This window comes from Leptonychotes weddellii, chromosome 2 (genome assembly GCF_054177405.1).
Source record: "Leptonychotes weddellii isolate Sample4059 chromosome 2, ASM5417740v2, whole genome shotgun sequence".
Lineage (NCBI taxonomy): Eukaryota > Metazoa > Chordata > Mammalia > Carnivora > Phocidae > Leptonychotes > Leptonychotes weddellii.
The window spans coordinates 128,575,809-128,603,604 of record NC_138370.1 but is presented as its reverse complement, the minus strand read 5'-3'; the positions used below and the strand labels follow the sequence as shown (position 1 = coordinate 128,603,604).

Sequence of the window (27,796 nt, the reverse complement as noted above, 5' to 3'; positions counted from 1 at the left end):
AAGTTAATTGGTGGTTGTCAGGGGCTGGGTGAGGGAGAATGAGTGACTATTTAATTGGTATAGGATTTCCTTTTTAATTGGTATAGGATTTCCTTTGAGGTCATAAAAATGTCTTGAAACTAGGTAGAGGTGATGGTTGCAAAACATTATGAACTAAATGCCACCAAATTGTACACTCTAAAATGGTTAATGGTTAACTTTATATTATGTGAATTTTACCTAAAAAAAAAATACTCAACATAGTAAAGATGTCAATTTTCCCCAAATTGATCTATAGATCTAGCAAAATTTCTATCAAAATCTGTTTTTTTGTAGACATAGACAAGATTATTCTAAAATTTATTTAGAAAGGAACTAGAGTATTTAAATAATTTTGATAAAGAAGAATAAAGTGGGAGAATCATTCTTCTTATTGTTAAGCTTGCTATGTAGATGCAGTAATCAAGAGAGTATGATGCTGGTGGAAGGATGGACACGTAAATCAATGAAATAGAATGGAGAACCCAAAAATAGGTCCACACAAAAATGCCCAATTACTATTTGACAAAGGAGCAAAAGTAATTCAGTGGAAGGTAGGCAGCCTTTCCAATAAACAGTGCTGGAGCAATTGAATATATATTAACAACCAGAACAATGACAAAAAACCTCACAGCTTATACAAAAATGAGCTCAAAATGGATTTTAGGCTTTAATGTAAGACATAATGTAATGTGAAACCATAAAACTTATAGAAATGAGTTTAAATGTTAAAAAATCTAAGTATAATATGTAAAATTAAAAAATTTACAGAAAAGAACATAGGAGATAATTGTCAGGGACCCAGTACTAGGAGAAGAATTAGATTTATTACCAATAACAGATCCATAAAAATTAGAGTTCAATTGGTTGAATCTCATCAAATTTAAACTTTTCCTATCTGAAAGACTCTGTTTATGGGATGAAAAGGCAAATTTCAGACCAGTAAGAATTATTTGCAAATTACATATCTGACAAATATATATAAAGACCTCTCAGTATTCAACATTTAAGAAATAAAAATCAGCTCAATTAGAAAACACTCGCACAGATATTTTGCCAAAGAGGATGTATAGATGGCAAACAAATAAAAGGATGTTTGATGTTATTAGCTATTGGAGGAAATAAAATTAAAGCCATAATGAGATATCACTATACACCTATCAGGAAGGCCAACATGAAAAATAGTGATAACACCAAGTGTTGGCAAAGATGCAGAAAAACTAGGTCTCTCATACATTGCCGATGGGAATGCAAAATGTACAGCTACTCTGGAAAGTAGTTTGATAGTTCCTTTCAAAATCCAAAATAGTTTTATCAACCCAGCAATTGTACTCTTAGACATATCCCAGAGAAATAGAGACTAATTTTCTCATAGGAACATGTATATGAATGTTCATAGCAGCTTCATTGTAATAGCCAAAATCTTAAAACTACCAAATGTAAGGAATAAGTGGTTAAACAAACTGTGGAATACCGTGGAATACTACTCACCAATGAAAAAGAACAAACGACTGATACACACTTCAACATGGACAAACCTCAAGGAAATTATGCTGAGTGGAAAAGGTCAATTTCAAAAGGATACAAAATGTATGACTTACATGATATTCATGAAACAATATAATTATAGAGAGAGAGAATGGATTAGTGGTTGCCAGAGGCTAGGGATAGGTAGAGAAGATGGGTGGAGTTATAAAGAGGTAACACAGGGGAATCTTGATATGGTACAGTTGAATATATTGACTGTGGTAGTAGTTATGCAAGGCTACATATGTGATAAAATGGCATAGAGCTATACCTACACAGAGACACACATGCACACACACACACAAATGAGCTCATATATAACTGTGAAATTTGAGTAAGCTCTGTGGATTGTATTTACGCCAATTTCTTGGTTGTGATGTTGTGCTATAGTTGTATAAGATGTTAACATTACCAAAGGCTGGGGGAAGCATGAAAGTGCATAAGATTTCCCTGTAAATTTCTTTGCAACCTCCTGTAAATCTATAATTATTTCAATATATTTTTAAAAGTCAAGTATCCTATATAAAATCAATGCACAGAAATCAGTTGCATTTCTATACACTAACAATGAGAGAGAAGAAAGAGAAATTAAGGAGTCGATCCCATTTACAACTGCACCCAAACCCATAAGATACCTACGAATAAACCTAACCAAAGAGGCAAAGGATCTGTACTCAGAAAACTATAGAACACTTATGAAAGAAATTAAAATGACACAAAGAAATGAAAAAACGTTCCATGCTCATGGACTGGAAGAACAAATATTGTTAAAATGTCTATGCTACCTAGAACAATCTATACAGTCAATGCAACCCCTATCAAAATACTATCAATTTTTTTCACAAACCTGGAAGAAATAATTCTAAAATTTGTATAGAACCCGAAAAGACCCTGAATAGCCAAAGGAATGTTGAAAAAGAAAACCAAAGCTAATGGCATCACAATTCCAGATTTCAAGCTCTATTACAAAGCTGTAATCATCAAGACAGTATGGTACTGGCACAAAAACAGACACATAGATCAGTGGAACAGAAGAGAGAACCCAGAAATGGACCCTCAACCCTATGGTCAACTGATCTTCGACAAAGCAGGAAAGAATATCCGATGGAAAACAGACAGTCTCTTTAACAAATGGTGTTGAGAAATTGGACAGCCACATGCAGAAGAATGAAACTGGGCCATTTCTTTACACCACACACAAAAATAGACATAAAATGGATGAAAGATCTAAATGTGAGACAGGAATCCATCAAAATCCCAAAGGAGAACACAGGCAGCAACATCTTCAACCTCAGCCACAGCAACTTCTTCCTAGAAACATCGCCCAAGGCAAGGGAAACAAAGGTAAAAATGAACTACTGGGACTTCATCAAGATAAAAAGCTTTTACACAGCAAAGAAAACAGTCGACAAAGCCAAAAGACACCAACAGAATGGGAGAAGATATTTGCAAATGACATATCAGGTAAAGGGCTAGTATCCAAAATCTATAAAGAACTTATCAAACTCAACACCCAAAGAACAAAGAATCCAGTCAAGAAATGGGCAGAAGACATGAAGAGACATTTCTCCAAAGAAGACATCCAAATGGCCAACAGACACATGAAAAAATGTTCCACATCACTCATCATCGGGAAAATACAAATCAAAACCACAATGAGATATTACTTCACACCAGTCAGAATGGCTAAAATTAACAAGTCAGGAAATGACAGGTGTTGGTAAGGATGCGGAGAAAGGGGAACCCTCCGACACTGTTGGTGGGAACACAGGCTGGTCCAGCCACTCTGGAAAACAGTATGGAGTTTCCTCAAAAAGTTGAAAATAGAGATACCTTGTGGCCCAGCAATTGCACTGCTGGGTATTTACTCTAAAGATACAAATGTAGTGGCCCAAAGGGGCATGTGCACTCCAATGTTTATAGCAGCAATGTCCACAGCCAAACTATGGAAAGAGCCCAGATGTCCACTGACTGATGAATGGATAAAGAAGATGTGATATATATATAATGGAATACTACTCAGTCATCAAAGAATGAAATTTTGCCATTTGCAATGATGAGAGAGAGAGAGTACAAGCAGGGGGAGCATCAGGTAGAGGGAGAGGGAGAAGCAGGCTCCCCGCTCAGCAGGGAGCCCAACGTGGGGCTTGATCCCAGGACCCTGGAATCATGACCTGGGCTGAAGACAGACGCTTAACTAACTGAGCCGCCCAGCCACCCCTATTGTTCTTTGATAAAGACGCTATATGCTAAATTCTAAGCCACATCTTTGAGTTACTCATTTCCCCCGTTATTTCCCATGTATACCTGTTAATAAACTTCTGTTTCTTTTTTCTTGTTAACCATCTTTTATTACAGGGGTCTTTTATTATAGTCAAGAACTCAAAAGGCTAGAGGGAAAATTATTTTTCTTCCCTACAAGTAAATTCCATGCATTTTTCTTTATATTTTTTTTGTATTTAAACAATGAAAGGAAACAGAAATAGAGACATATTTGGGGATCATAAAAGAATCACTTAATGATTTCATGAAAGTTTGTCATAGAGTAAAATCAAAGACTAAAAGCACATTTTAATGAAACACTGACAATCTTAGCTAATTTGTTCTTTCAACTAATTGTTTTCCTTTTTCTTTCCTTCCTTCCTCTTGCCCTCCATCCTTTCCTCCTTCCTTCCTCCCTTCCCTTCCCTTCCCTTCCCTTCCCTAGTCACTTGAAATCACTGGAGAGAATTCTGACTTCTATAAAATGAGAAGAAATGTTCACAAGGCTATAAATTTTAGAAAAAAATTCACCTAATTATCCATGAGCATTTTAAATTCTGCAATTTTTAAAAAGAAGATCTACATAGACAACTATTTAGCAAACTTGAACTTATTAACTCCGAAAGTTAAACTCAAAGCTTCCCCTTGAGCTTTATTATAATCCTGTATAAATTGCTTTTGAAAGATTATACCCAATACATTTCTGCATTGTTTCTTCTGTGTTAGACTTAAGATATTAGCCAACTAACTCTTCCAATATTTGTGTTTTGGGGCCATGTGTGTGTTTTAGTTTTTCAGCTACCTTTTTCAAGACATGTTATCAATTCTCCAACTTCCTAGGATCTGGGTTGCTAAAAATATCTGAGAAAGTCCATAAAATAATACATTACATTAATATGTTTATACTTGTACTTTTCAAAGCATTTTTAAGTTTTTCCAAAGGATAAGTTTCATAGTTGCTACTATTTTCATTTTGCAAAACAGGAACTAAGACAGTTTCAGCAACTTACCCCAGGCTGCACTATTATGGTTATTGCTAAGACATGGATCCCCTGAGTTCTAGTCCAGGGTTCTTTCCACCACTACCTGCAGACTTTCCCCTGGAATGCATTCCGTGCATTTTTATTTTTACTGTATATACTGAAATGATTTCTCTTACCCTATGAAACTCAAGTTTTGTTTTTAAAATTTTTATGTATTTTCGTGTAGTTCTAAAACACCATATGGAAAGAAGAATGATTCTAGTTTCCTCAGTGTTCTGTGGTGTTTGTTAAATTTAAGATTGCTTTTGTTTCCTGCCCACTTTCAAGAGAATGAGTTAGTTTACAGAGTTAAAGATAGAACATTTTACAAATACCAAGTTCCTGCACTGTGCTGAGTTCTGTGCTAATCTTGGGGTTATGATTGTAAGTACGGAAAACATATTTCCTGTATTCAAGGAATTATCAGTCTTTTGCAGAAAGAGATGAAATAAAAAATATACAAATTAATTTCTGAATACCCTTGGTAAGCACAGAAGTCTCAGGATGAATGATGAATCTGAGGAGACCTTTCCACGGGAATGAGGAATGTCTTAACAGTAACTTGCTCTGATAGGCAACAGAAGATCTGATGATAGATGGTTTGCCAGCAGATGCCTGAATGGACCAACCCCTCACCTTGATCCAGCAACACTATGAAGGACCTAAGTGCCCTAACACCACAAAGTGCGGGTCAGGGTGAGCAGATAGATCCAGAAATGACGGAGTTTAAGTTTGTAACATTTAGCTTATGGGAGTTCAAGATTAAATTAATATTATTTTTAAAATCAAAATTTCACACATACCACTACATCCTTCAACAAAATGTTTTCTTCAGAAAGTCTTATTTCTGCTATCTAAAACACAGTGCATTGGATTCAGAGTCTACTCTGTTCTATCTGCATGATTAACAGAACTGAATGTTGGGCATTACTCACAGAAACTTCAAGTTCTTCAAGCTATTTTTTTTTTCCTTTTGACTTCCACCAAACCTATAATGCAATTTTCTCTTCTGTTAGCATATTATAATATATCTGCTCTAGCCCTCTGGAACAGTTTTGGGGGGAAAAGTACCAAGGGAAAACTTATTAGTAACTGTAATTATCTGTCAGCCTTAGAGTCTCATCTCATAGCTTACACAAATTCTTGTAAAACATGGCAACTTCAAAGTTAATAAATACAAGGCTAAAAATAGCCTTGGAATTATAATGAGCTTTGTTTAATCTCATACCCCAAACATTTATTACCTAGTTCCTTATGCTTGTGTGGCAAATGACATGGTGCCTTTATGCCAGGGCAGGTATCATCAGGGTCTGGCATTTTTCTTCTGTCTCCTCCATGCCCTGGGCCAATCCTATCCTGGATGCTTTAGGAAGGCTCATGGTAGCGTCAGAAAAAAATGACGTGTCTCCTTTCACAGGAGCTAAATCATGTTTGTGCCCCACATATGATTTCTGTGTTCATACCACTCTTACATTCTGGATTCTGATTGGAGAGAGTATTGGAACAGAAAGAGCCAGGCACTACAGTGTAGGTTTTTATCTCATACATGCTTAATTAATTCAAACAACTCCACCAAGATCTCTTAAAAAAAAAAAGAAATATTATATTTGGGTTATCACACAAATTCTGTTTCATAATTATTTCCATACTAATCAAAGGAAGGTAATCTTTGGTGTTGATTGTGTGGAGATTTATTATCAAGTGAGAAATGAGAAACAAAAATGAAAAGCGGTTTCATTTTATGGTGAAATAAAGCTTTCTCTGTAAATGAGAAGATCGTTAAAATGATAAACTCTAACAAGGGAAATAAAATGGGATTTCTTGCCTTTAAGATAAGGTAATGAAGTATCTATCTTCAAGAAGCTTTCATTTGATTTCAGCTTCTGATGCAAAATGTTGTCAGCTTGCCTTTTTATCGTGTCTGCATTGTTAGAAGCAAACTGAAACTTAAGCAATACATCTGTTTTCAAACCATCATTACTTGACCTGAAAAAGAAAAACACTAGAATCAATGAGTGAGTAATAACCATACTTATGATTATTTTATACTTTAGTATTTAAATATTAGTTATATCTTCAAGAAAATACAACATAAATATTTTATATATTTTATTGTCATGGATTTCCCTCCTTCCTGTATCATATAGGTGTTAATACCGAATTATCCCCTGCTTATAAAACTTGATCATATTCAGAGAAAGCTGAGTATCTAAGAGTTCTATAATTTTTTTTCTGGCAAAATACATAAAAAACACTTGTTAAATCCATCAACTCTGTGTATGTGTGTGTAAAGTAAGTAAAACAGAGGAGTATTCAAGGATTCTAAGATTCTTTAACTAAATGCAAAAGTCTTTAAGAGGACAACCAGTAGAATATGTTGTATCACTACCCAAGCTGAGAAATTCTCTCCCTACAGGTACTCTGTAAAGAAGGAATAACAATTAAATGTAATAATATTAAAATATTTTTGCTCTTGATAAATCTAAGATTTTTAGATCCCGTCCACAAATCAAACAATGAAAAATAACTAAGTAATAGAAAGTTTCCTTTCATCATAAAAATTAATTAGTTGTGATTACCTAAGGTCAACAACATGAGACTTGATGTAATGATGATTTAAACTGGATCTTCGAAATATCTTATCTACCTGAGAAAAGAAAAGAAAAAACAGTGTAGACCTTTTTAAAATAATTCACACATTTCAGCATATCACAAAAATGCCTGTATAAAATCTGCAGTAATAGCTTTTACTTCTAAGTTTGTTTGCAACTATCCTCAAAAAGCTCATTTGGACATAATCCCCTTGTCATAAAGGTCACCCCTATAATCAGATGTTGATATTTGAACAACTTGTCACATGATCAGGGATGGCTGGTATATATCAAGAGTTGAATTAAGCTAGATATTTCAGTAGCCAATATAAAATATACATGGGGATGGAGGTGCTGAGACAGAATTTCTCTGAAAATTTGATGTGTATGGAATTATCAGCCATTATCATTCAAACTTAGTTATCAACATCATGGCTGTGATTGAAGGGTCATTTTTGTAGGCTTTAGTGAAACACTTTAGGCCATCTTTTGATCCTGTAGTAACTGGAGGAGAGGAGGAGAATGTGTATTTATCAGGTACTTCCTTAAAAAGAATATACTTATCAAGAAAAATACATGAAACGATTACTTAGAATAAGACAAAACTATATGTGGCATTCGTATGTCATTTTAGACCTCCTTTATGGGATAATTTCTCTGTAGGATAAGATCCTAGAAGAAATTATTTCTTACCAAAACCACAACTTATTACAGAATCTGTGGTTTTACAAACCTGTGTATTACCATTGATTCATCAAGTTGGCTTCTTGAAAAAAGGACTGACCACATGCCAAACCTTAAGTGAATCCAAATCTCAATAATTAGTTTCACAAATCAGAAGAGCTGCCAAAATTGAAACTGGTTATGTGTTGAACAAATACATTTCACTCAACTAATTTGATTTTTTTCTGGTAAAGTGCCATGTCATATGGCATAGTTTGGTGAGCATGCTTATTGAAAAATCAATTATTAAAAAATGAATGACCATGTGTTTTCCTTCTGATTATGAAGGGAAATTTGTTTTTTAAGGAAATAGTTTTATATACACGTGTACATTTATTTGACAAAACAAATACATGTTCATTGTAGAAAGTTATAAAAAGCAAACAATAGAGCAAAGTAAAATGAAAAGCATTAAAATCATTTCCAAATCACTGCATAGTGAACTTCCTATTTACATTTTTGGTTGTATACTTCCAGATTTTCTACATTCATTTATATATATTTTATATATGACCTTTATATGTCTTATATATAATTATAAGTTTTCTGCCTGCCTCCTTCCATTTTCTTTCCAACTTCATCATTTTGTTGTTGTTTCTTTTGAAATCACAGCTTTGTGAACCATGTATTATCCATGGCAATTGAGCATATAAAGTTTAGAGTACTGAACTCTACAAGAAGTTTCTAAAATTCATTTTAGGCACTGGTTTTAATCATTTCTTCTAGGACAATATTTCCTAGGACTGTGATTTATAATCTAAATCAGGGGTCAGCAAATTATAGCCTATAGGGCAGATCTAGACAGCCACTGTTTTTGTCTGGCCCATCATCTAAGAATGGCCTTCATATTTTTTTAATAGTCGAAAAAAATCAGAAGAATGTTTTGTGACATCTAAACATTTAACAAAATTCTACTTTCAGTGTCCATAAAGTTTTATTGGACCATAGCCATACTCATCTGTTGATGTATTGTCTATGGCTGCTTTTGCACTACAATGACAGATTTGAATAGTTGCAGAGACCACATAGCCTGCAAAGCTGAAAATACTTATTATCTGGTGTCTTAGAAAAAAAAATTGCCAACTTCTGGTCTAAATTACTGTACTTTCCTTCTTTATGTTGCCACTATTATACTCTAGAGGATAGAGCCAGTTCTAGTGAGTTGACCATTTATTTACTAGTCTTTTCCTTGAAGTGTATTTTTATAGTCCTCCCATATAGCAGACACTGTTACAGGCACCAGAAATATAAGAATAAGTAGACTTAGCCCCTCACGGGCATAGACATACAAAATAATAATGATGTAACAAGGTGGTAAGCGCATTAGCAAAGGTGTATGAAAGTTCTGTGAGAGCACAGGAAACAGATGCTAACGTTTATTCAGGCATAATTTTTCATACTTTTTATTCACAACATAAACCAGTCTTCAGAATAACTCAGAGAGGTAGGTGAAATTATCCTATTTTGTAGTTGAAGCCCTGAGGGCTCAAGTAGCTTTTCCAAAGCTCATAAAATGTCAAGAAGTAAAATTTGGATATGAATCTAGATGTTCTGACTTCAAAGCTTAGACTGTCTGTAATTCAGTATCACCCTGCCCTGATCAATATCAAAATTTCCTTCAGATGTATTTTTGAAAAGACATGCCAACCCCACTCAGTTGCATCCTTTAACTCATTTCATCAGCTCATTTTGGTTGGAAATGGATAAAGAAATATTTCTGAACCTGGCAAGAATGCTCTGTCATCTTTGGTCAGTGCTAGGCTCAGTAGAAGCTGTATACACAGCTGAAGTCTTCAGTGGAAGACCTTGTCTGTATGTTTCCGTGGTATATTTTCAGGAATAAATGTTTTGTGTAAGCTGCCTAGTGGGAAATGTATCAGGGTCAGACACACATTAGGTGCTTAATAAGTGATACATGGTAATGTTTATGCCTAAATAATTGAGCTATGTTTCCAGATAACTCAAATAATTTTACTTTTTGTATTTGAGCTATTTAATCTTTCTGTTGGGCTTCTATTATTCAGTCTTCAGGGCAATTATTCTTTGCCCAAAGTATTCTTCCAATTTTCCTGAGATACTGTTGGTTAGAGTTGCCAGGATTAACAAACAAAAATATGGTTAAGTTTTAATTTCAGATAAACAATGAATAATTTTTAGTATAGGCATGTTTAAAATGTTGAATGAAATATGTTTTCAGGAGGACCTAAAATTAAAATTTAACTGAGAATTCTGTATTTTATCTGGCATCCCCAACATAGGTAGAATTTGATATGTTCTCAACTTACCTCTAACTTTATTTTAGCCTTCTTCTTCACCATAGTATTGTCAGAGTAGGAATGATGACAGACTTACCTCATTATTGACTTTTTGTTTCAGGTCTCTTTTCATTTTTGAGTGTTCAACTGAAAAGTCAGGATTATATTCAATACTGGGGATCTGGAAGGAGGTTTGGTAATAGTAAAATTTCTGATCTGGAAGGGAGAACAAAAATGGATAGTTTCTCTTTAGTTCATTTGAGTTGTATAAATATCACAGTAGAAGGAATAACATGCAAAAAAGTCCTATAATGATGAACTCCTGGGAATTAAACATGCAATAGCTGTGGCCAGTACTTCCCTCTAACCTTTTTTTTAAGTAAAATTGGTATATAACATTATATTAGTTTCAGGTGTATAACATAATAGTTTGATATTTGTATATCACACATATATCATATCTTCTTTAGCTATTTGTCCGTAGATGGACACTTAGGTTGTTTTTGTATTTTGGCTATTATAAATAATGCTGCAGTGAACTTGGGGGTGCATATATCTTTTCAAATCAGTGTTTTTATTTTCTTCAGATAAATACCCAGAAGTAGAGTAGCTGACTCATCTGGTAGATCTATTCTTAATTTTTTGAGAAACTTCCATAGTGTTGTCCATAGTGACTGTACCAATTTATACTCTCACTAACAGTGTACAAGGTTACCCTTTTCTCCATATCCTTGCCAATACTTGTTATTTTTTTTTCTTTTTGATGCTAGCCTTGCCAAAAGGTATGAGGTGATATCTCATCGTGGTTTTGATTTGTATTTCCCTGATGATGAGTGATGTTGAGCATCTTTTCATGTGCCTATTGGCCATCTGTATGCATTCTTTGGAAAAATGTCTATTCAGGTCTTCTGCCCATTCTTAAATTGGATTGTTTGGCTTTTTGCTATTGAGTTATTTGAGTTCTTTTTATATTTTGGATATTAACCCTTTATTGTATATATGATTTGCAAGTATTTAACCCATTTTTATTTATTTATTTGTTTATTTATTTATTTATTTATTTATTATTTTTTTAAGATTTTATTTATTTATTTGAGAGAGAGAATGAGAGACAGCACGAGAGGGAAGCGGGTCAGAGGGAGAAGCAGACCCCCCGCCGAGCAGGGAGCCCGATGCGGGACTCGATCCTGGGACTCCAGGACCATGACCTGAGCCGAAGGCAGTCGCTTAACCAACTGAGCCACCCAGGCGCCCCTCTAACCCATTTTTAATATTACATGTTCTCATAGTCATGTGGTTGTCAGTTGTTTTCTGACAAAATTATTACCTGTTAGTGATAATTCATAAATTTAAGCTGTTAATTAGATCATGATAGAATGTAATATATTCTCATAAGTTAACCTTGAAGTCAGAATTACTACTAAAATAATGTTTTTACTTTCAGTACATTAAATATTATTAAACCATATAATAACATAAGATGTATTGCTTGTTCAAGAGATAATATTATGTGAACCAGTTCAAATTTTAAATGCTAGAATTAATTTTTATAAAGGATGATCATTTCCCAAATGTAGATATGTTTATGCAAATTAATACTGCATTATGCAAAGCTTACATACACTTAAACAAATTATTGTTGCAATGAAAATTACACTCCAAAATATTAGGTTTTGAAATAAATCCAGTAAATCTTCAAACTTTCAAAAGAATACAATGAGATATATTCTTACCAAATGCCAAAAAATGAACAAGGAGACCGACGATTATTGCTAGAACCAACACAACAGCTGCAACAATAAGGGCTGTCATCCATGGTCTTAGTGAACTTGTCCTTCTACCCAGTATTGCTGGCCTTTTGAGAGAGAGTTGTATATTAAAGTGAAACAGAACTTAAATTCTAAAATCTTAGTTTTGCATCGTTTTGATATAGAATGGTTTTTTTCTAGAATTCATGGTTAGCCCATATTGCATTTGGTAACATCTGAATATATTGTTCTATAAAAAGTTAGAAAAATACTGTCAATGAAAAATATCACTGATTGACATTTGACTTTATATTTAATTTTAAAAAGTCAGAATTATACTGCAGTTGACTACTGCTTCATATACTTCCTGGTTCATCATGCTAGTGTTCTGAAATATTTTCTTCTTTGTAAATGAACTAACAACATATATTTGGTTCATGTGCTTCAGATCCAAAAAGCGTCAAAGAATGAGGGCTTCTGGGTCACTCCTCTCATTCTGCATGAACCAATAGAGGTTCAGAGTGATTACTAAGACCTTGGAGTTAGACAGTCAATGATATGGTAATAACAATGTAGTGGGGAGAGATGGCAGCTATGCTTGTGGTGAACACAGCATAATGTATAAGCTTGTCAAATTACTAAGTTGTACATGTGAAATAATATACCATTATGTGTCAACTATACTCAAATAAAAAACAATAATAAAGATAAAACCTCAAAATTGGATGTTGGGGGAGTTGGAACTAGGTTTTGGGCTTTGGGGACTTTTTTCAGAACTCTATACTTAATCCTAAAATCCCCATTTATAAAACAAGTAATCTGTAATGCATAGGAAGAGCATCTAAAATAGGACAGGTTGAAGAAAAGAAAAGAAAATAGAACTCTAAAGAAGAAAGAATAAGTAAACCAAAAAGAGATCATCAATATAATGAACAAATATATAGTGACAGCTCAGAGCTTTGGACCCAGGAACTTCATGGTATGAGAGCCACTGGTGTATTTGATGAATATCTATTTCATAGTGTTATAAGATTTCAGACCTGTGATTTTTAATAGATGATATTGGATAAGATAAGGCCATATTTACTTGAGTAAATAATGAATCAATTTAAAGAAAAATATTAAGGCAATAATAGTACCAGTAGTATGTAAATATGGCAAAAAGCATGAAAGTTGTATGTAAATGACTGACATTTGGGAAACCTACGTAGAGGCAGAGAAATGTGACAAAGTTCTGTCCCTATGCCAGAGTCAGAGCCCACAACCTAAAGACTAAATCTAAACAATTACAGAGTTGAGGCAGGCTAGAATGAGACTGGCATAAGTTGTCCGGGAAGATCTAATTCACAGGAGAATTGGGCAAGAATATGGCTCTGAAAGCTAAAGGTACCAGTTATCGTTCTGTTAAAATTATACATGAAAAAGCAGGAGAAAGAATTACCTTCTCTGGATTGGTAGCTGGTTGTGGTAAAATAGAAAGTAGACCCCCACGAAATAATTGAAGATATCAACTGAGGGGGGCCTTTTGGAATCAACAATCTGGAAAAAGTGGGGGTAATTCAGTATCCTTGTATCTGGGCAAAGAAGCCCAGGCAGTTTCCTCACCCCAGAACCATCAACCTGAGCTCTGATAAGTATCTCAGTCAGGTAGCACTAATTCTGAGTTCTGCTGTGTTTCTGGAAGGATCTAAAGTTACTCTGGCTTGCCACTCTTTGGTTGGTAGCAAGGTAAGAGTATTAAAATCTACAAACTGAAGTATCTTTAGGAGAGCTGGGGTCCTGCTGGGGCAAGGAAAGAGCTGACGAAAACATTCACCACCTTTATTAGTAGAAGATCATGGGCAATCATGAACTCATTCAGTTAACACTTACCAAGTTTCTTCTGTGTGCCAAACACTTTCTGCTTGGGATTCAAAAATGAATAAGACATAGTCTCCCATCTTTAAGAACATGTAATCTAGTGACACACTAAGTAACTAGTAAAATACAAGTGATAAATGTCATGATGTAATTATGTCCAATAAGTTATGAGAGAAGAGTGGGTATGAATGGTTTTGCTTAGAGAACTTATCCTTTGAACTGGGTTTTGGAGGCTGAGGAGGAATCAGCAAGAATGATGGGTACAGCAGGAAGAAGGAACAGCATAAACAAAGACAAGGAGACATGAGACAAGGACAGGGATTTTTCAAGGACATATGTGAGAAAGTAGAATTTATGAATGAGAATAGAGGTAAACCTAATTAATGCATGTGTTCATTAGTTAACTGAGTAAACATTTATTGAGCGTTTTTATGTACAAAAAGGGAATCTAATGAAGAATCATTAATAGATCTTCCTCTCAAGGAACTTATTGTCTTATAGGGAAGGAACACAGTGTACACAAATTGCTACTAGGGTTGTAGAGTATTTCTAAGAGAATTTCTGAGAAGGACTAATGATTTCTCTTTGGAGGGAATAATGCTTGAAAAATAATGACAATTTTTTAAAGCTTGAAAATGCTGGGCCCATCTTCTCACTGTCTTCTCCTCTGAGTCAGATATGGAAAACCATTCATACAGAAGAAGTTTATTTCACAAAAGAACTCTCATCAACAAAAGGGTGTGGTTTCCTGTTGAACTTCTAACACCAGAACATCATTGTGACTGAATTACAGTCTTATGTATGGGTCACAATTGAAAATTGTTTGAGTACATTTTCTTAATTATGTAGACATGTCCTAAATATTTATTCCTAGAAGTTTTTTAAAAAAATAAAATAATTTTTTCTTACTGATTTTTTCAGTACTAATCTAATTTTAACTTATACATTGATGAATTTCAATGGTTGATATCAGTGGCAGTTCCAGATTACTGGAGTTTGCATCTCATAGGTACTTGATAAATATTTGTCTACTAAATAAAATAATGTGTCACAAAAGAGGAGGCGGCCCTAAACTATTTGTAACACAAAAACTATTTTTACCAGAGAGTTTTGCTAGAGATGAATTTCTTCAAATATGGTAGGAGGAAAAATGAGCCTAAACATTTACCTGGGATCAAGATACAATTAATAATTTTGCACTTAAAAATCTCTAAAGGACAATTCTCTTCTTCTCTTTCCTTTCTAGCTTCTCCCTCCCCCTAATCCTTCCAATTCAAATAATTTGATTTTGATCAGGCTTATCCCAGCCAGATGACTAAACAGATTCACAGTAGTGTAGGAAAATCCAGCCTTAGAGAAGCCTTTGACATTCAAACAAACAAACAAAAAAATATAAGTGACCTCACCTTTGAGGTATTTATGCCAAACAAAGATGAGCAGTGACAAAAGTTACTCATTCAGAAGGTCAATCTAGAAAACCTTTCATAAAGAGTCAAAGCATTTTTGATCCCTCCCCTACCTTTGGTTACATTCAGAGTGGTTCATTATCCAGACTCTCATGGGGAGGTATTTCCTGAACCAAAACTCAGCAGAAAGGAATGGACTATTGCTCTTATCAGTGTCAGCCATTCAATGTCATAATTTTTTACCAAGGTATATATTCAAGTCCTTCCCTTTAGATAGCTCTCTTAGCATCTGTGATTTTTTCCTGGAGCTTTTTAATTGCTTTATTTAACTGAAATATCATCCCTCAGTGATTCAAAGATGAGAGATAAAGGGATTTCTTTCTGAGAAGGGGGGCTACCAGAGCCTTCAAGAGAAATCCCAGGTTTCAGAAGCATGCATTATCAGATTGTCACATTTTGGAGCATCAGTAGGGAGAGAATTACAATAATGGGTATGAGAAAATTTAAGACAAGATGGGTAAATCATCTGGCTGGGGTTTTAATCCATTGCCCAGGGAAGGTGGAATAACTCTGGAAGAAAGTTGTTGTTATGCAAATATCAGGAGGTGATGGTGTTATTCATAATAACCGTGGCTTAGCAGTGATGATGATGATGATTTTAATTGTACCACCAGATATGATGAGACTTACATAAAAATCTGTGATGTGAGTAGAAATACTAACTAAAAGTTGTGCAAAAGATTAAATGAAAAGATTTGTGCTTCCTTTTATGTTTCATGTTCTGACAAGCTGTGTGTCTTATTTCTATAACTCCACATTATGCAAATAATGCAAATAAAGTTTGACTGATGTCATAATTAAAATAACTGGTATTTTAGTTGATAAGAGTTCAAAAGGGGATAATCAAGGTCAGAGAGTGCTACTCTTCAAAGTTCTGCTCATTAATGCAAATTTACATGGTGAAGTTCCATGAGAAGCTATTCCTAGAAGGAAATTTAGACTATTGAGATAATTAAAACCTGATGAGGACTAAAAAGAATGAGTAGGCCATTGACCTGGGCTATTGAAGATAAGGTGATTGACCAGAGCAATACTGCACCCACTTTGGCCAATACTGCCTCAGTTTTATTGGTATATTTTCCCACTCTTACTAATATTTTTAATTAAGCATCATTTATCCTTAATTATCTCTTTTCCTACTGCTGTTTAACAACAAATTTTGACCTCCACAAGAAAGCAGGGCTTGTTTTGAACATTGAAGCACGCACAGATGTATTAGCTACAAACCCTTTCTAATGAACAAGTTCTACTGTCACTATATCGACCAGTGGGAAATATGATTTCACTCATAGGTGGAATTTAAGAACAAAACAGATGAACATAGGGGAAGGGAAGGAAAAATGAAATAAGAAGAAAACAGAGAGGGAGGCAAACCATAAGAGACTCTTAAATATAGAGAACAAACGGAGGGTTGCTGGAAGGGGGGTGTTAAGGAGGGCACTTGTTGGGATGAGAACCGGGTGTTACATGTAAGTGATGAATCACTGAATTCTACCCTTGAAACCAATACTATACTATATGTTAATTAACTTGAATTTAAATAAAAATAAATAAACAAAATAAAGTAAAATTTAAAATGAAGTAAAGTCTTTCTTGAGTCAGAAAGAACTATTGAAAGAAAGGTGTGATACTGCTGGAGAAGTCACATGACCTCCCCCAAAAGGGAAGGGTAATGATAGATAGGCAACTTTGACAGGTTCAGTGAACAATAACTGTCAGGAGTTTTTACATTTAATCAAAACATACTTTGAGCTTCCATAACCTTTTGGTGTCTTTCTTCCTGCCTTTCTTCCTTCCTTCCTTTGTATATGTAGCAGCTTTATTGAGATATAATCCATATACCATACAGTTCACTCATTTAAAGTGCACAATTCAACGGTTTTTAGTATATTCCCAAAGTTGTACAATATCACCACAATCAATTTTCAAAACCTTTATCACTCCAAACAAAAACTCTGTACCCATTAATAGTCCCTCTCTATTTTTTCCTAATCCCTGGCTTTAGGCAACCACTAATCTACTTACTGTCTCTACAGATTTGTTTATTCTGGACATTTCACATAAACAGAATCATATAATATATGGTCTTTTGTATTTGTCTTCTTTCACTTAGCATAATATTTTCAAAATTTATCAATGTGATAGCATGTATCACCTCCATACTGTTTTCCATAGTGGGAGGTAAAATTTCATTTGTTTTTATTGCCAAATAATATTCCATTTTATGAATATGCTATATTTTATTTGTACATTCATCAGCTGATGGACATTTGGATTGTTCCTATTTTTTGTCTATTATGTATAATGCTGCTCTGAGCATTCATGTTCAAATTTTTGTATGGACATGTGTTTTCATTTCTTTTTCATGTAGAGCTAAGAATGGAACTTCTGGGTCATATGATAACTCTATGCTTAACATTTAGAGGAACTGCTAAACTTTTCCAAAGTGTCTACACTATTTTATATTCCTAACAACAATGTAAAAATGTTATAATGTCTCCACATCTTCATTAATCTTTCTTTTTTTCTCTTTGCCTTTCCATAGTGGCTTTTGTTTCTCTTTTCTTCCTTCTACTCATTTCTTCTGCTTTGTTCTTATCGTATCACCCTCTTTCTACCTTAATCTGTTCATTTCCTACTGCACTTTTTCTTTATTTTCCTTTACTTTTTAAAATCACATTTTTATAAAGCAAATATATGTGTTAATAAGATTATCCACAATTTTCTAGATTACCCACTCTCTGAACCTCAAAATCATAAGACATCTCCCTCTGCACAACTGCTTCACAAAGTCAGTGTGCTTCTGAATTGTCTTTTCCATTTGGCCCCTTCTTTTCATGTCCTTAACACCATCCTACTTCAGGCATTCAATGTATTTCATCTGGGCAATCACAGTAGCCATTAATAGATGTCTTTATCACTAGATAATTTCCCCTCAAAAACATTCTACAATGTTGCTGCCAGAATTATCTTCCAGTTCTAATAGTGTGATTCTCTCATTCAAAAACCCTTAGATATTTCTCATTATGCAGACCATAAACTCTTTGGGTTAGTATTCATTCATTCATCCAATCATTCATTGAGGAAATATTTAGAGAGATCTCATTATGTGCTAAGAACTGATTCTACTGCTGGAAAAACTGTGGCAAACAAGACTGGCAAGTTCCCTCCTTTTATGGAGCTCACAAGCTAGTGGAAGGAGACCAAAAATAGAACAAGCCAAAGAATAAGTTTCAACTCATGAAAACAAAGCATATTAATGAGTAGAGAGTGACTGGAGGCTGAGGGGAGAGGATGCTTAACTGAGTAGCAGGGAGTTGTCCCTGAAGAGATGCCATTGCAGCTGAGAGGTGAATTGTGAAGTTGAACTGAGAAGTGAATCGTGAAGCTTCTAGAAGAACTGGGTAAAGAGCAACCAGGTGGCAGCAAGTTCCTAGAGCTGGAACAAGGGTAAGCTTGCTGAGTTCCTGAAAGAAATCAGGCCAGGGTGCTGGATCATGGTGGGTCCAAGAAAGAGTAGAAAAGGTTCAGCCAGAGAGACAAGCAAGGATCAAATCATGGGGCCTCTGAAGGTGATGATAAAGTGTTGATAATTCTAAGGGTTATAGGAACCCACTGGACAACTTTAAGTATAGGTAGTGTCTTTCATTTAGTGTGTATAACTTACTTTTGAGTTCTTACTTCCCTTCACATGTGCTATTCTGTTCCTTACGTTCACCCATTTCTGTTTTATTTACAACACCCCTTCTGCCTCAAATATTTCTTTTCCTCTGTGTTTCTAACCTCCTCTTTTTGCAACTGCTGGCATTTCCATTTCTGAAAACCTTTCAGTGTGCTACTTGAATGCCTCCTCCCTCTTTTAAGGGCCAGTTCCTTTCACAGCAATCCCATTCCAGTTAGAAGCAACCTTGAAGTTTCCTCTACCTATTTCACTATTTACGACAAAATTGGTCATGCTCTATTTCATGTTCTGGCTATCTATGCCACTTTGTCCTTCTCCCTACCTCAGCTGCCCAGTTTCATACTATGCTTTATGTCTTGTCATTACCAATAGCATCAATTTCTCCATAATCTAAATTTTAATCATCCAACTCTGCAACTACCACCACTCTTTTTCAGCTCACTGCCTTAGTACCCTGACTTCAACCCCACTGGGACTTACAAACCACCCATCCTACTATCTTTTCACTGTCCCCCATCACCCTCATGTTGGCATTGCTCTCTTACTTGGCATAAAACCCATGGTCCCTAATTATACTCATTCCTGGCATACACCTTCAGTCTTGTAGTCTTTTCTCTCTATGTCATAATAGTAAAACTCCAACCCTGGTTAAAAACAAATTTCACCTACGTTGTGTTTATACAAATACAGCTGGGAAAAAAATATGCAATTTTGCTGATGAGTCTCATTTTAAATTGCAGTAGCACTAACTTCAAGTTGGCCTCAGTGCTTCTTAGCCATCATACTTCCTTAGTTATTCTCTTTCTCCTACTGTGAGAAATAGAGGATTATTTCATACCTTCTCTTCTCAAGTCTTCAATACCTCCTCTTTCATCTTCACCCTCAGCTGATGGCCTTAAAACTATTTCACCAAGAAAATAGAAATAATCAGAAGATAGCATCTATTAACCCATCTGCCATCACCATTGTGCTTTTTTTTTTTAATGTATTATTTCTATGCCCATGTTCTCTGCGTTTCTTCTACTTACAACACTGTGTTTGGCCCAATGTGGGCAATAAATTCTGGTTTATTCATTGAACTGACATCGCTCTGCTTTCTGCAGAGACAATGAAATTTAAGTGAATGGCATATGGAATAAGGAGTGAAAAGATTGGGTTCTAGTCTTGTCCTCCTACAATTTGTCAGAATCACTTGGAAAAGAATTAAGACATTATCTAGATAATTAAGAGGACAGTCTCCCACTTTCTCTTAATTGCCCAGGTGGTTTTCTCAATATCCCACTCATCTGTCTAATCTGGTCTGTATGGGATCTGTCACATATTAAGAAGTTCTCTGGGTTGATGTTGTCTCATGAGGAAGAAAGAAGCTGATAGTAGCTGATTTATTAGGTTGCATCTTAATGCATGCATCATGCACTATTATGGATCAGGCTCTTAAGAAGATGTTTGAGGACAACACAGTGTTACACTATTTTATGCATTTTTACATGATATTCCACCTCTTCTAGCCAATCCTATATGTATCACAGAATCTTCAACAGAAAATAAACAATATTTTTCTCACATTATTATTTTTTTTTAAAGGTTGCTTTAGTCACAGCAGCCTCACCAGCTCTCTGAAGAGAGGTTGGTTGCATGTGTGGGTTGGAAAAGAGCCCTGTTTGTTTTCAGACAAAATGCCTTTTCACTCATTAGTCATGTAACCTCACCTCATTTATTAGAGCCTGAGTTTATTAATCTGGAAAATGCAGATAACCCCTACAGAGATAGGAGAATGAAAAGAGAGCAAGTGCTCACTTGATGTTAGCTATTGCTATCAGGCTTGAATGAAGAAGTGCTTGAATGAAGGCCAGGGCTGACCCTGCTGAACAAAATGGGATGGTTTGAAAAGTGTAAAAAAAAAAAAAAGAAGAAAGAAAGAAAAGAAAAAAAAGAAAAGTGTAAACATTCTGCTCTGACAAGGCAGTCCAGCCACTGCATTGAAGTCACATTTATTTGGAAAATAGTTCTCTTGTCTCCAGTTTCCTATTACTCATCCTCACATTTCAGTGGCAAAATACCTGCCAGAGGATGACTATATTACTTCAGTTAAATATAAATGGCATTTCTATATATCTGATAAGCTATCTTAATTGTTGGGTGTTCTTTCTGTCTGTGTTTGATAAAATTTACACAGTATAATCAGAGCCTCATGGGGGTGGTTCTAGAGTCTTAGGGCCCCTGAGAAGAAAGGGAGTGGTCCTTTACTCAAAGATGCCCCACCTTATTTCAAACAGGCTTGGGAGAACAAAGGGTGAAGTGGAAGGGTAGAAAGGTGAGGCACAGGTCACCTTAACAATAATAATGATGATAATAGCTTCCATTTATATAACACTTTAGAGTTTTTAAAGAGCATACCCCATAACACTTGATCCACTCCACATCTATGTAAGGTTCACATGGTAAATATGATTTGCCCATTTTCACTTGAGGCTATAAGGATTTACCCAAGAACATAAAAGTACTAATTATTTGAGCCCACTTAAATTCCTTGTCTTCTACTTATGAGTGTTTTCCTCTGTGGAGCACAGGTCCTAATCCAAAATTATTACAGCAATGACTAATGGGGCATGGTAGTAAAATAGAAGCTTGGGAACAAGGAGATAAATTTTTCTGAGCAGAATGATAACCTTTTACCTTTGCAATCTTTTATAGTTTTCATGGTGTTTATCTCAAATATCAGTACAGTGGTAAAAACAGGTCTTGGTTTGCTTAAGAAATATTCTTAGTATCCACTCACTATGACCCCGGTGTATGAGTCTGAAATTCGATGTCTGGTTCATTTACTAAAACTGAGGATCAAGACTGCATTTTAACTCAGTAATATGTCAATATCTAGGAAATTTGGAAGGTGTTTTTTCTTAGACTATGTTGTGAATTCCTGAAATAAGATTAACTGTGGATGGGTTGGGCAATAGTACTTCCAGGCTACAAACTGTTCTTTCATAAGTCTATAAAATAAAATAATTATTGCACACTACTTATTCCTACAGGGACATTTGAAATATTGTACTATGCCATGATCCAAGTTTAAACTTGGAATTATGCTACTTCAGAGATCCTAATCACTCCTACTCAGGTTAAGTGCCAACTATTGTCTCATTTTTTTTGTATCTTGTCCTAGTCCTACATTGACAGTGCTGAATTCCTAGAGCCCAAGGCACTATTACAGAAGATGAGGGAAATCTCTCATTTAAATGACAACTTTGGTTTCCAAATTAAAAATCACCTGACAGTCTTTTTATGCCTATTGTTATAAAACCCAAACTTGATTTAATAACCAATGTGGGAAAGAACTTAAAATCTATCAATGGGTGTTACTACATGAAAAGAGACTCTAGGAGGTTGCCAGAGGCAGTAAGGAAGATAGGGAGAAATGAGTGAAGGTGGTCAAAAGGTACAAACTTCCAGTTATAAAATAATTAAGTCATGGAGATGTACAGCAAAGCAACTATATTGTGTATTTGGAAGGTGCGAAGAGAGTAGATCCTAAAAGTTCTCATCATAAGAAAAAATTATAACTGTATGGTGGTGGATGTGAACTAGATTCATTGTGGTGATCATTTCATAATATAGACAAATATCAAATCATTATATTGTACACCTGAAACTAAAGCAATACTATATGTCAATTATATTTCAATTTTTAAAAAAGAGACTAATATTTCTGTGTGAGGCAAAGAGAAATGTAAAATTATTCAAAACCTCATTGTAGGAATAAGATAATCCAAGCAATCTATTTCATAGTTACTCAGTTTTAGGGAAGAAAACAATGACTAAAAATTATAAATGTATTTACACCTATTTATATCACTATATCTAATTTATATCACTAATACAGAGTGGCTTACTAGAAGAGTAAACAAAATGTTTCTGTGTAAAAAAAGAGTCTTTGAAAGAAATATGAAATCCAGTTAAGTCAAATGGGGAAGTTCCAAATAACCAATACCTGATGAGTTGTTAGTTGGAAATGAGTCCCATATAAATTTGAAGAAGAATTAAACAGTTCGATTAACCTATTATGTGCCAAGAATTCTACTAGGTATTAACATGTACAACAAAGAATAGGTATATTTTCTTCACAATACTCACAGGTGACAAAAACTAATGAAGGTTTATTTGTATATTTCAAATGGAGAAAACGCTCTGGGATTTAACTACACTGAGCCATGGATTATCAATGGGAAGAGTAAGGACAGTTTTCAACACCGCCCCCACCCATCCAAGCCCTTACCCCTTACTATTCCTGGGAGCCTCAAAACTAAGAAAAACCAAAACCAATATGGCAAAACTCTATAAAGTGGACATAGTGATTTATCTGAATAGGGATAGGGACAATAGAATTTGTAAGGATTTTGGACCTGGAGGGGAAAATTTTGAAAATCTTGAGAATAGCAAGGAATAGGAATGGAGACATCTAAATGGTTTCTTAGTCTATTGATCAGAGGTAGGTCTTTTGCTTTTCCCAGATTTTTACTTCAGCCTGTTTATCCTGTCTGTATCTCTTTATGTCACTTTCATTTCTTTCTTTACCTTTCTGATAGATTTCTTTTGCCTTTAGCCAGCTGTAATACACAATTGACATTTTCATAAGTTTAAAAGAAAATGAATTAAAACTGTATGTTTATTCATCCTTATCTCTATGCCTCTGATGCCCCAAATGGTGACTGGTACATAGTAATTTTTTTTTTTTAGAGAGGGACAGAGAGTGAGAGGGGGGTGGAGGGGCAAAGGGAGATGGAGAGAGAGAACCTTAAGTAGGCTTCATACCCCCCATGGACACTGACACCGGGCTCAATCTCAAAACCCTGAGATCATGATCTGAGCCAAAATCAAGAGTTGGACACTTAACTGACTGAGCCACACAGGTGCCCCAGTACATAGTAATTCTCCAGTAAATATAGGACTATTAAAGAAATTGAAGAGCAAAAAAGAGGGAAAAAATAGGATTAAGTGATTTATCTTTTTCATATAGAATCACCACTTTTTTTCCCCCTACAGAATGGAGATATTTTTAAGTAAAAATAAAAATAATATCAATAATGATCATCATCCTACTTCTATTACATTCTATTTAAAAAGTAAATCCTAATGTGTGCCAGTTTTAAAAATAAGATCAATTAAGTGTGAAAAGTTGTTTTTGTTCCTTTGTTTTGTGTTGTCTTTTAAACAGCCTAAACCTATTAATGTGTGGCTCTACCATGAGCAGGCAGAGAGGGGAACATTTTGAATGACTGTAGAGAATAAAACCTGTTGGGGGATTGTGATCCAGAAATCCACGTGTGCTTAATTGAGTTTTATACACAATATCCAATTACTACCAATAAAGGATATAGTGCAACTCTAGTTAAACATCATTAGAAAAGACATTTGTAATTCCCTCATTATCTTGAGTAATTTGTACTAATTGACTCGTATTTGCACATAAAGAATTAATGTTCAAAATAGAGAAAAATGCAGAACGGATCAGATGGGGACTGGGAAGTAAAAAAAAGTCTAAGATTTATTTTCTATAGACTTCATTCCACATCTATTAAAATACAAAAATTTTAGGAATATTTACTTGCTCTTACCTGCTTTTTATATTCTTATGTATAGATTGTTCTTATATTGTTCTTTAAAGTTTTATTTTAAAAAGCAAAAGAATTCTCAAAAGACATGAAAATTCTTATTCATTTTTTGGAGTCTTAAGGATGTTTATCAATTTCAGAATCAGGGTAAAATACAATACTTCCTATACAACTTGTATACCTCCTCTCTCTTCAATATGTCAATTAAATGCGTACTTTAGAAAGATCACAAACAGCATTATATACTGTAGAGTCTGGATAAGAGTGAGAAAACACTTTCTTCCTTGCCACATCCTTCCACTCCTACAAATTTACACAATGTTACCTCAGGCTCTCTGTTTTCCCTTCCTCTCCCTGTGATTATCCCATTTTCACGTTAAAATTTCCAATTAAAATCCAACCTATTAAACTTTTCAAATCCTAGATATGAAATTGTTAGCACGGTTTCCTGAAATAAAAAGCATTAACATTACCACTACTATGTTACTATTTTCTTTAATAGTAAAGAAAAAAAAACTATTAAATTCTCAATTCATGATAATGTTCAGAATTAGAAATCACAACCTGAAACAACTCTTTGACACATGAAATCAAGTTAAACTTACTGATACATCATACACTGCTGGGAATTCATACTCCTCCACCTCCGTGTTGCTTGCGCTTTCTCGTCAGATGAGTAGCATCCTGGGCATTCCTTCAGATTTGTAAGCTGACTAAAGAAAGAATGCTTAAGGATTTAGAATAAACTAGTTTAACAAGTTGGGATGGGTAAATTTTAACCAACAGTAGGGCTTGAAGTGAAGAATCATACAGTTTGTATGAATAAACATACAGTTTTAATTCAGTTTCTTTTAAAGCTTATGCAAATGTCAAGTCTTTGTTGCGGGAAGTAAGAATTTCCTGGTTCTGGCTAATGAAAATAAATGAGAAACAATATTGCGTTCAAAACCCAAGCAACACCCTTGAAAACTTGGATTTTGTCTTTCAAGAAGTGTCACTTTTCGTTGTGAGTCACTACAAGTCTGGTCTTCAGGCCCTGCCATTCATCTTGAAAGGCAGGTATGAAACAAGATCAGAGGTTTCCATGAAACTTTTGATAGCCCTTGACTTTCTTGCTTAGGGCAAAATCACGTGTACTACTGTATCTGGCCTAGTAGTTCACCTTGTGTGCTCTAAAGGGGATTCCTGCCTTAAGGTAGGAAAATGAAAGTATATTTGGGCCAACTGCCATGTTAAAGCACTTCACCCGCTGATTATCTTCTCTCCATATACTCTCCTTTGTAGATACAGAGGCATCTACCTTCTTGGACTTTGAGTTTTCTTTTCTGTCCATCCAGTCCTTTTTTTCCCATTGTGTCTTTGCCCACACAACTAAAATTTATTTTCCCTTCTGTCTAGCACAGTTCCCAATTCAAAATTCACCTGGCTGTAAGATTCAAGTAATTTAACTAGAATCTGTCTATATAGAGTCCACAGACTTTGAAAGCCTGCATTCTAAGATGACTCCTCCAGGATGCTATCCTCTAATTTCCCTGGCTCTCGTACTATCGGAATAACTCCTGACCCATGCTTTTCCTTAGGCAGGCATCTAGTTTTAGTTTTGCTTCTTTTCAGGTCTATAGATCCATTTCCCCTGTTGGAGAGTGAAAGATCTGAGGCCAGAAACTTTGATGTCTTTGAATGAATGCACCTACCAGAATCTGTGCAAACACTTTGACATTCAGTACTTACTAAGTCTTTCTTTTTGTTGATTTGACAATCCACATTCACTCATATTTCCATCCCTCTTTTATTTTGAAAAAAATTTTTTGGCAAAACAAGAACACATGATAATTAGACATATGGACAAAATGTTCAAATTAGCTAATACATAAAACTTCTAAATCTTTGTCAGTTTTTCTATTAATGTGTAACAAATTACTATAAACCTAGCCACTTAAAACAGCAGCCACTTATTATCTATTTTTATTCTGCACATCAGAAGTCCAGGCAAGCTCAACTTTGTTCTCTGCTTTTTATCTCAAAGGCTGAAAGCAAGATGTAAACTCAGCTGGGTTCCTTTGTGGAAGCTATGGTGAAAAATCACATCCCAGCTCCTTCAGGCCATTGGCAGAATTAAGTTCCTTGCAGAAAGACTAAATTCCTTGTTTCTTTGCTACCTGTCAGTTGGGGCTGCCCTGCTTCTAGAGGCTACCTGCAATCCTTGATACATGGTTCTTTCCATCTTCAAGCCAACAATAGTGCACTTTCTCATACTTAAGATCTCTGACTTTTCTGCGATCAGGAAGAGAAAATTCTCTACTTCTAAAAGATTAGATTAGACCTATCTGGAAGATCTCCTTTTTTATTAATTCAAAGTCAACTGATTAGTAACCTTAATCATATCTATAAAATTCCTTTTGCCATGTAACATAACATTATCATGGACATGATATCTCATCTTAATCACAATCAGATTAGGGCAAAATATCTTGGAGGACAATTTTAGAATTCTGCCTATCACAACACTAAAAGAAAATATTGTTTTCTATCTTTTAAACTATATGGTTAATAATATCAGTAGATTTTAGTGAAAATTTAACATCATATACTCTGGGGATATGGTCAGTTGGTACAACAGTTTCAGAAAGCAAACTTGCTAAAATGATAAGGAGGGAAAAGCTTCTATGCAAAAGGATTCATTTGTTTATGCAACATCACAGTGTATTTAAAGCACTAGAAGTACCTTTTTAAAAACTAAAGGGAAGAAACCAAGATGAGAGATTAAAATGGAAAATAGGAAGAGGATAATCATGAAATTTTTGTACATCAAGAAAATGGATTTTGTTTTTAACCCATAGGTCAAGGGCTCTTAATTTCTTTTTATGCCATGTCTATCTTTGGCTGTCTGGTGAAGACTGTGGATCGCTTCTCATAATAATATTTTTTAGTTGCATAAAATAGAATACACAGAACTATAGAGAAACCAATATATAGCAATATTGTTATTGAAAATTTTTAAAATTCATGATAGAGTAATAAATATGCTTTTCT

The 27,796-nt window shown here is 34.8% G+C and overlaps 1 protein-coding gene across 1 annotated transcript in view; it reads right to left on the bottom strand.

Moving 5' to 3' along the window:
- Nucleotides 1-25,504, bottom strand: part of LOC102731740 (transmembrane protease serine 11G) — a 41,649-nt gene extending 16,145 nt beyond the window's left edge. Inside the window, exons 1-5 of the mRNA XM_006729334.2 lie at nt 25,369-25,504; nt 12,132-12,253; nt 10,496-10,614; nt 7,409-7,476; nt 6,655-6,815 (exon numbers count right to left, since the gene is read on the bottom strand). Coding sequence (XP_006729397.2) covers nt 6,655-6,815; nt 7,409-7,476; nt 10,496-10,614; nt 12,132-12,253; nt 25,369-25,397 — 499 coding nt within the window. The 5' untranslated portion in view covers nt 25,398-25,504. The remainder of the gene's footprint in view (nt 1-6,654; nt 6,816-7,408; nt 7,477-10,495; nt 10,615-12,131; nt 12,254-25,368) is intronic.
- Between the last annotated feature and the right edge of the window lie 2,292 nt (nt 25,505-27,796).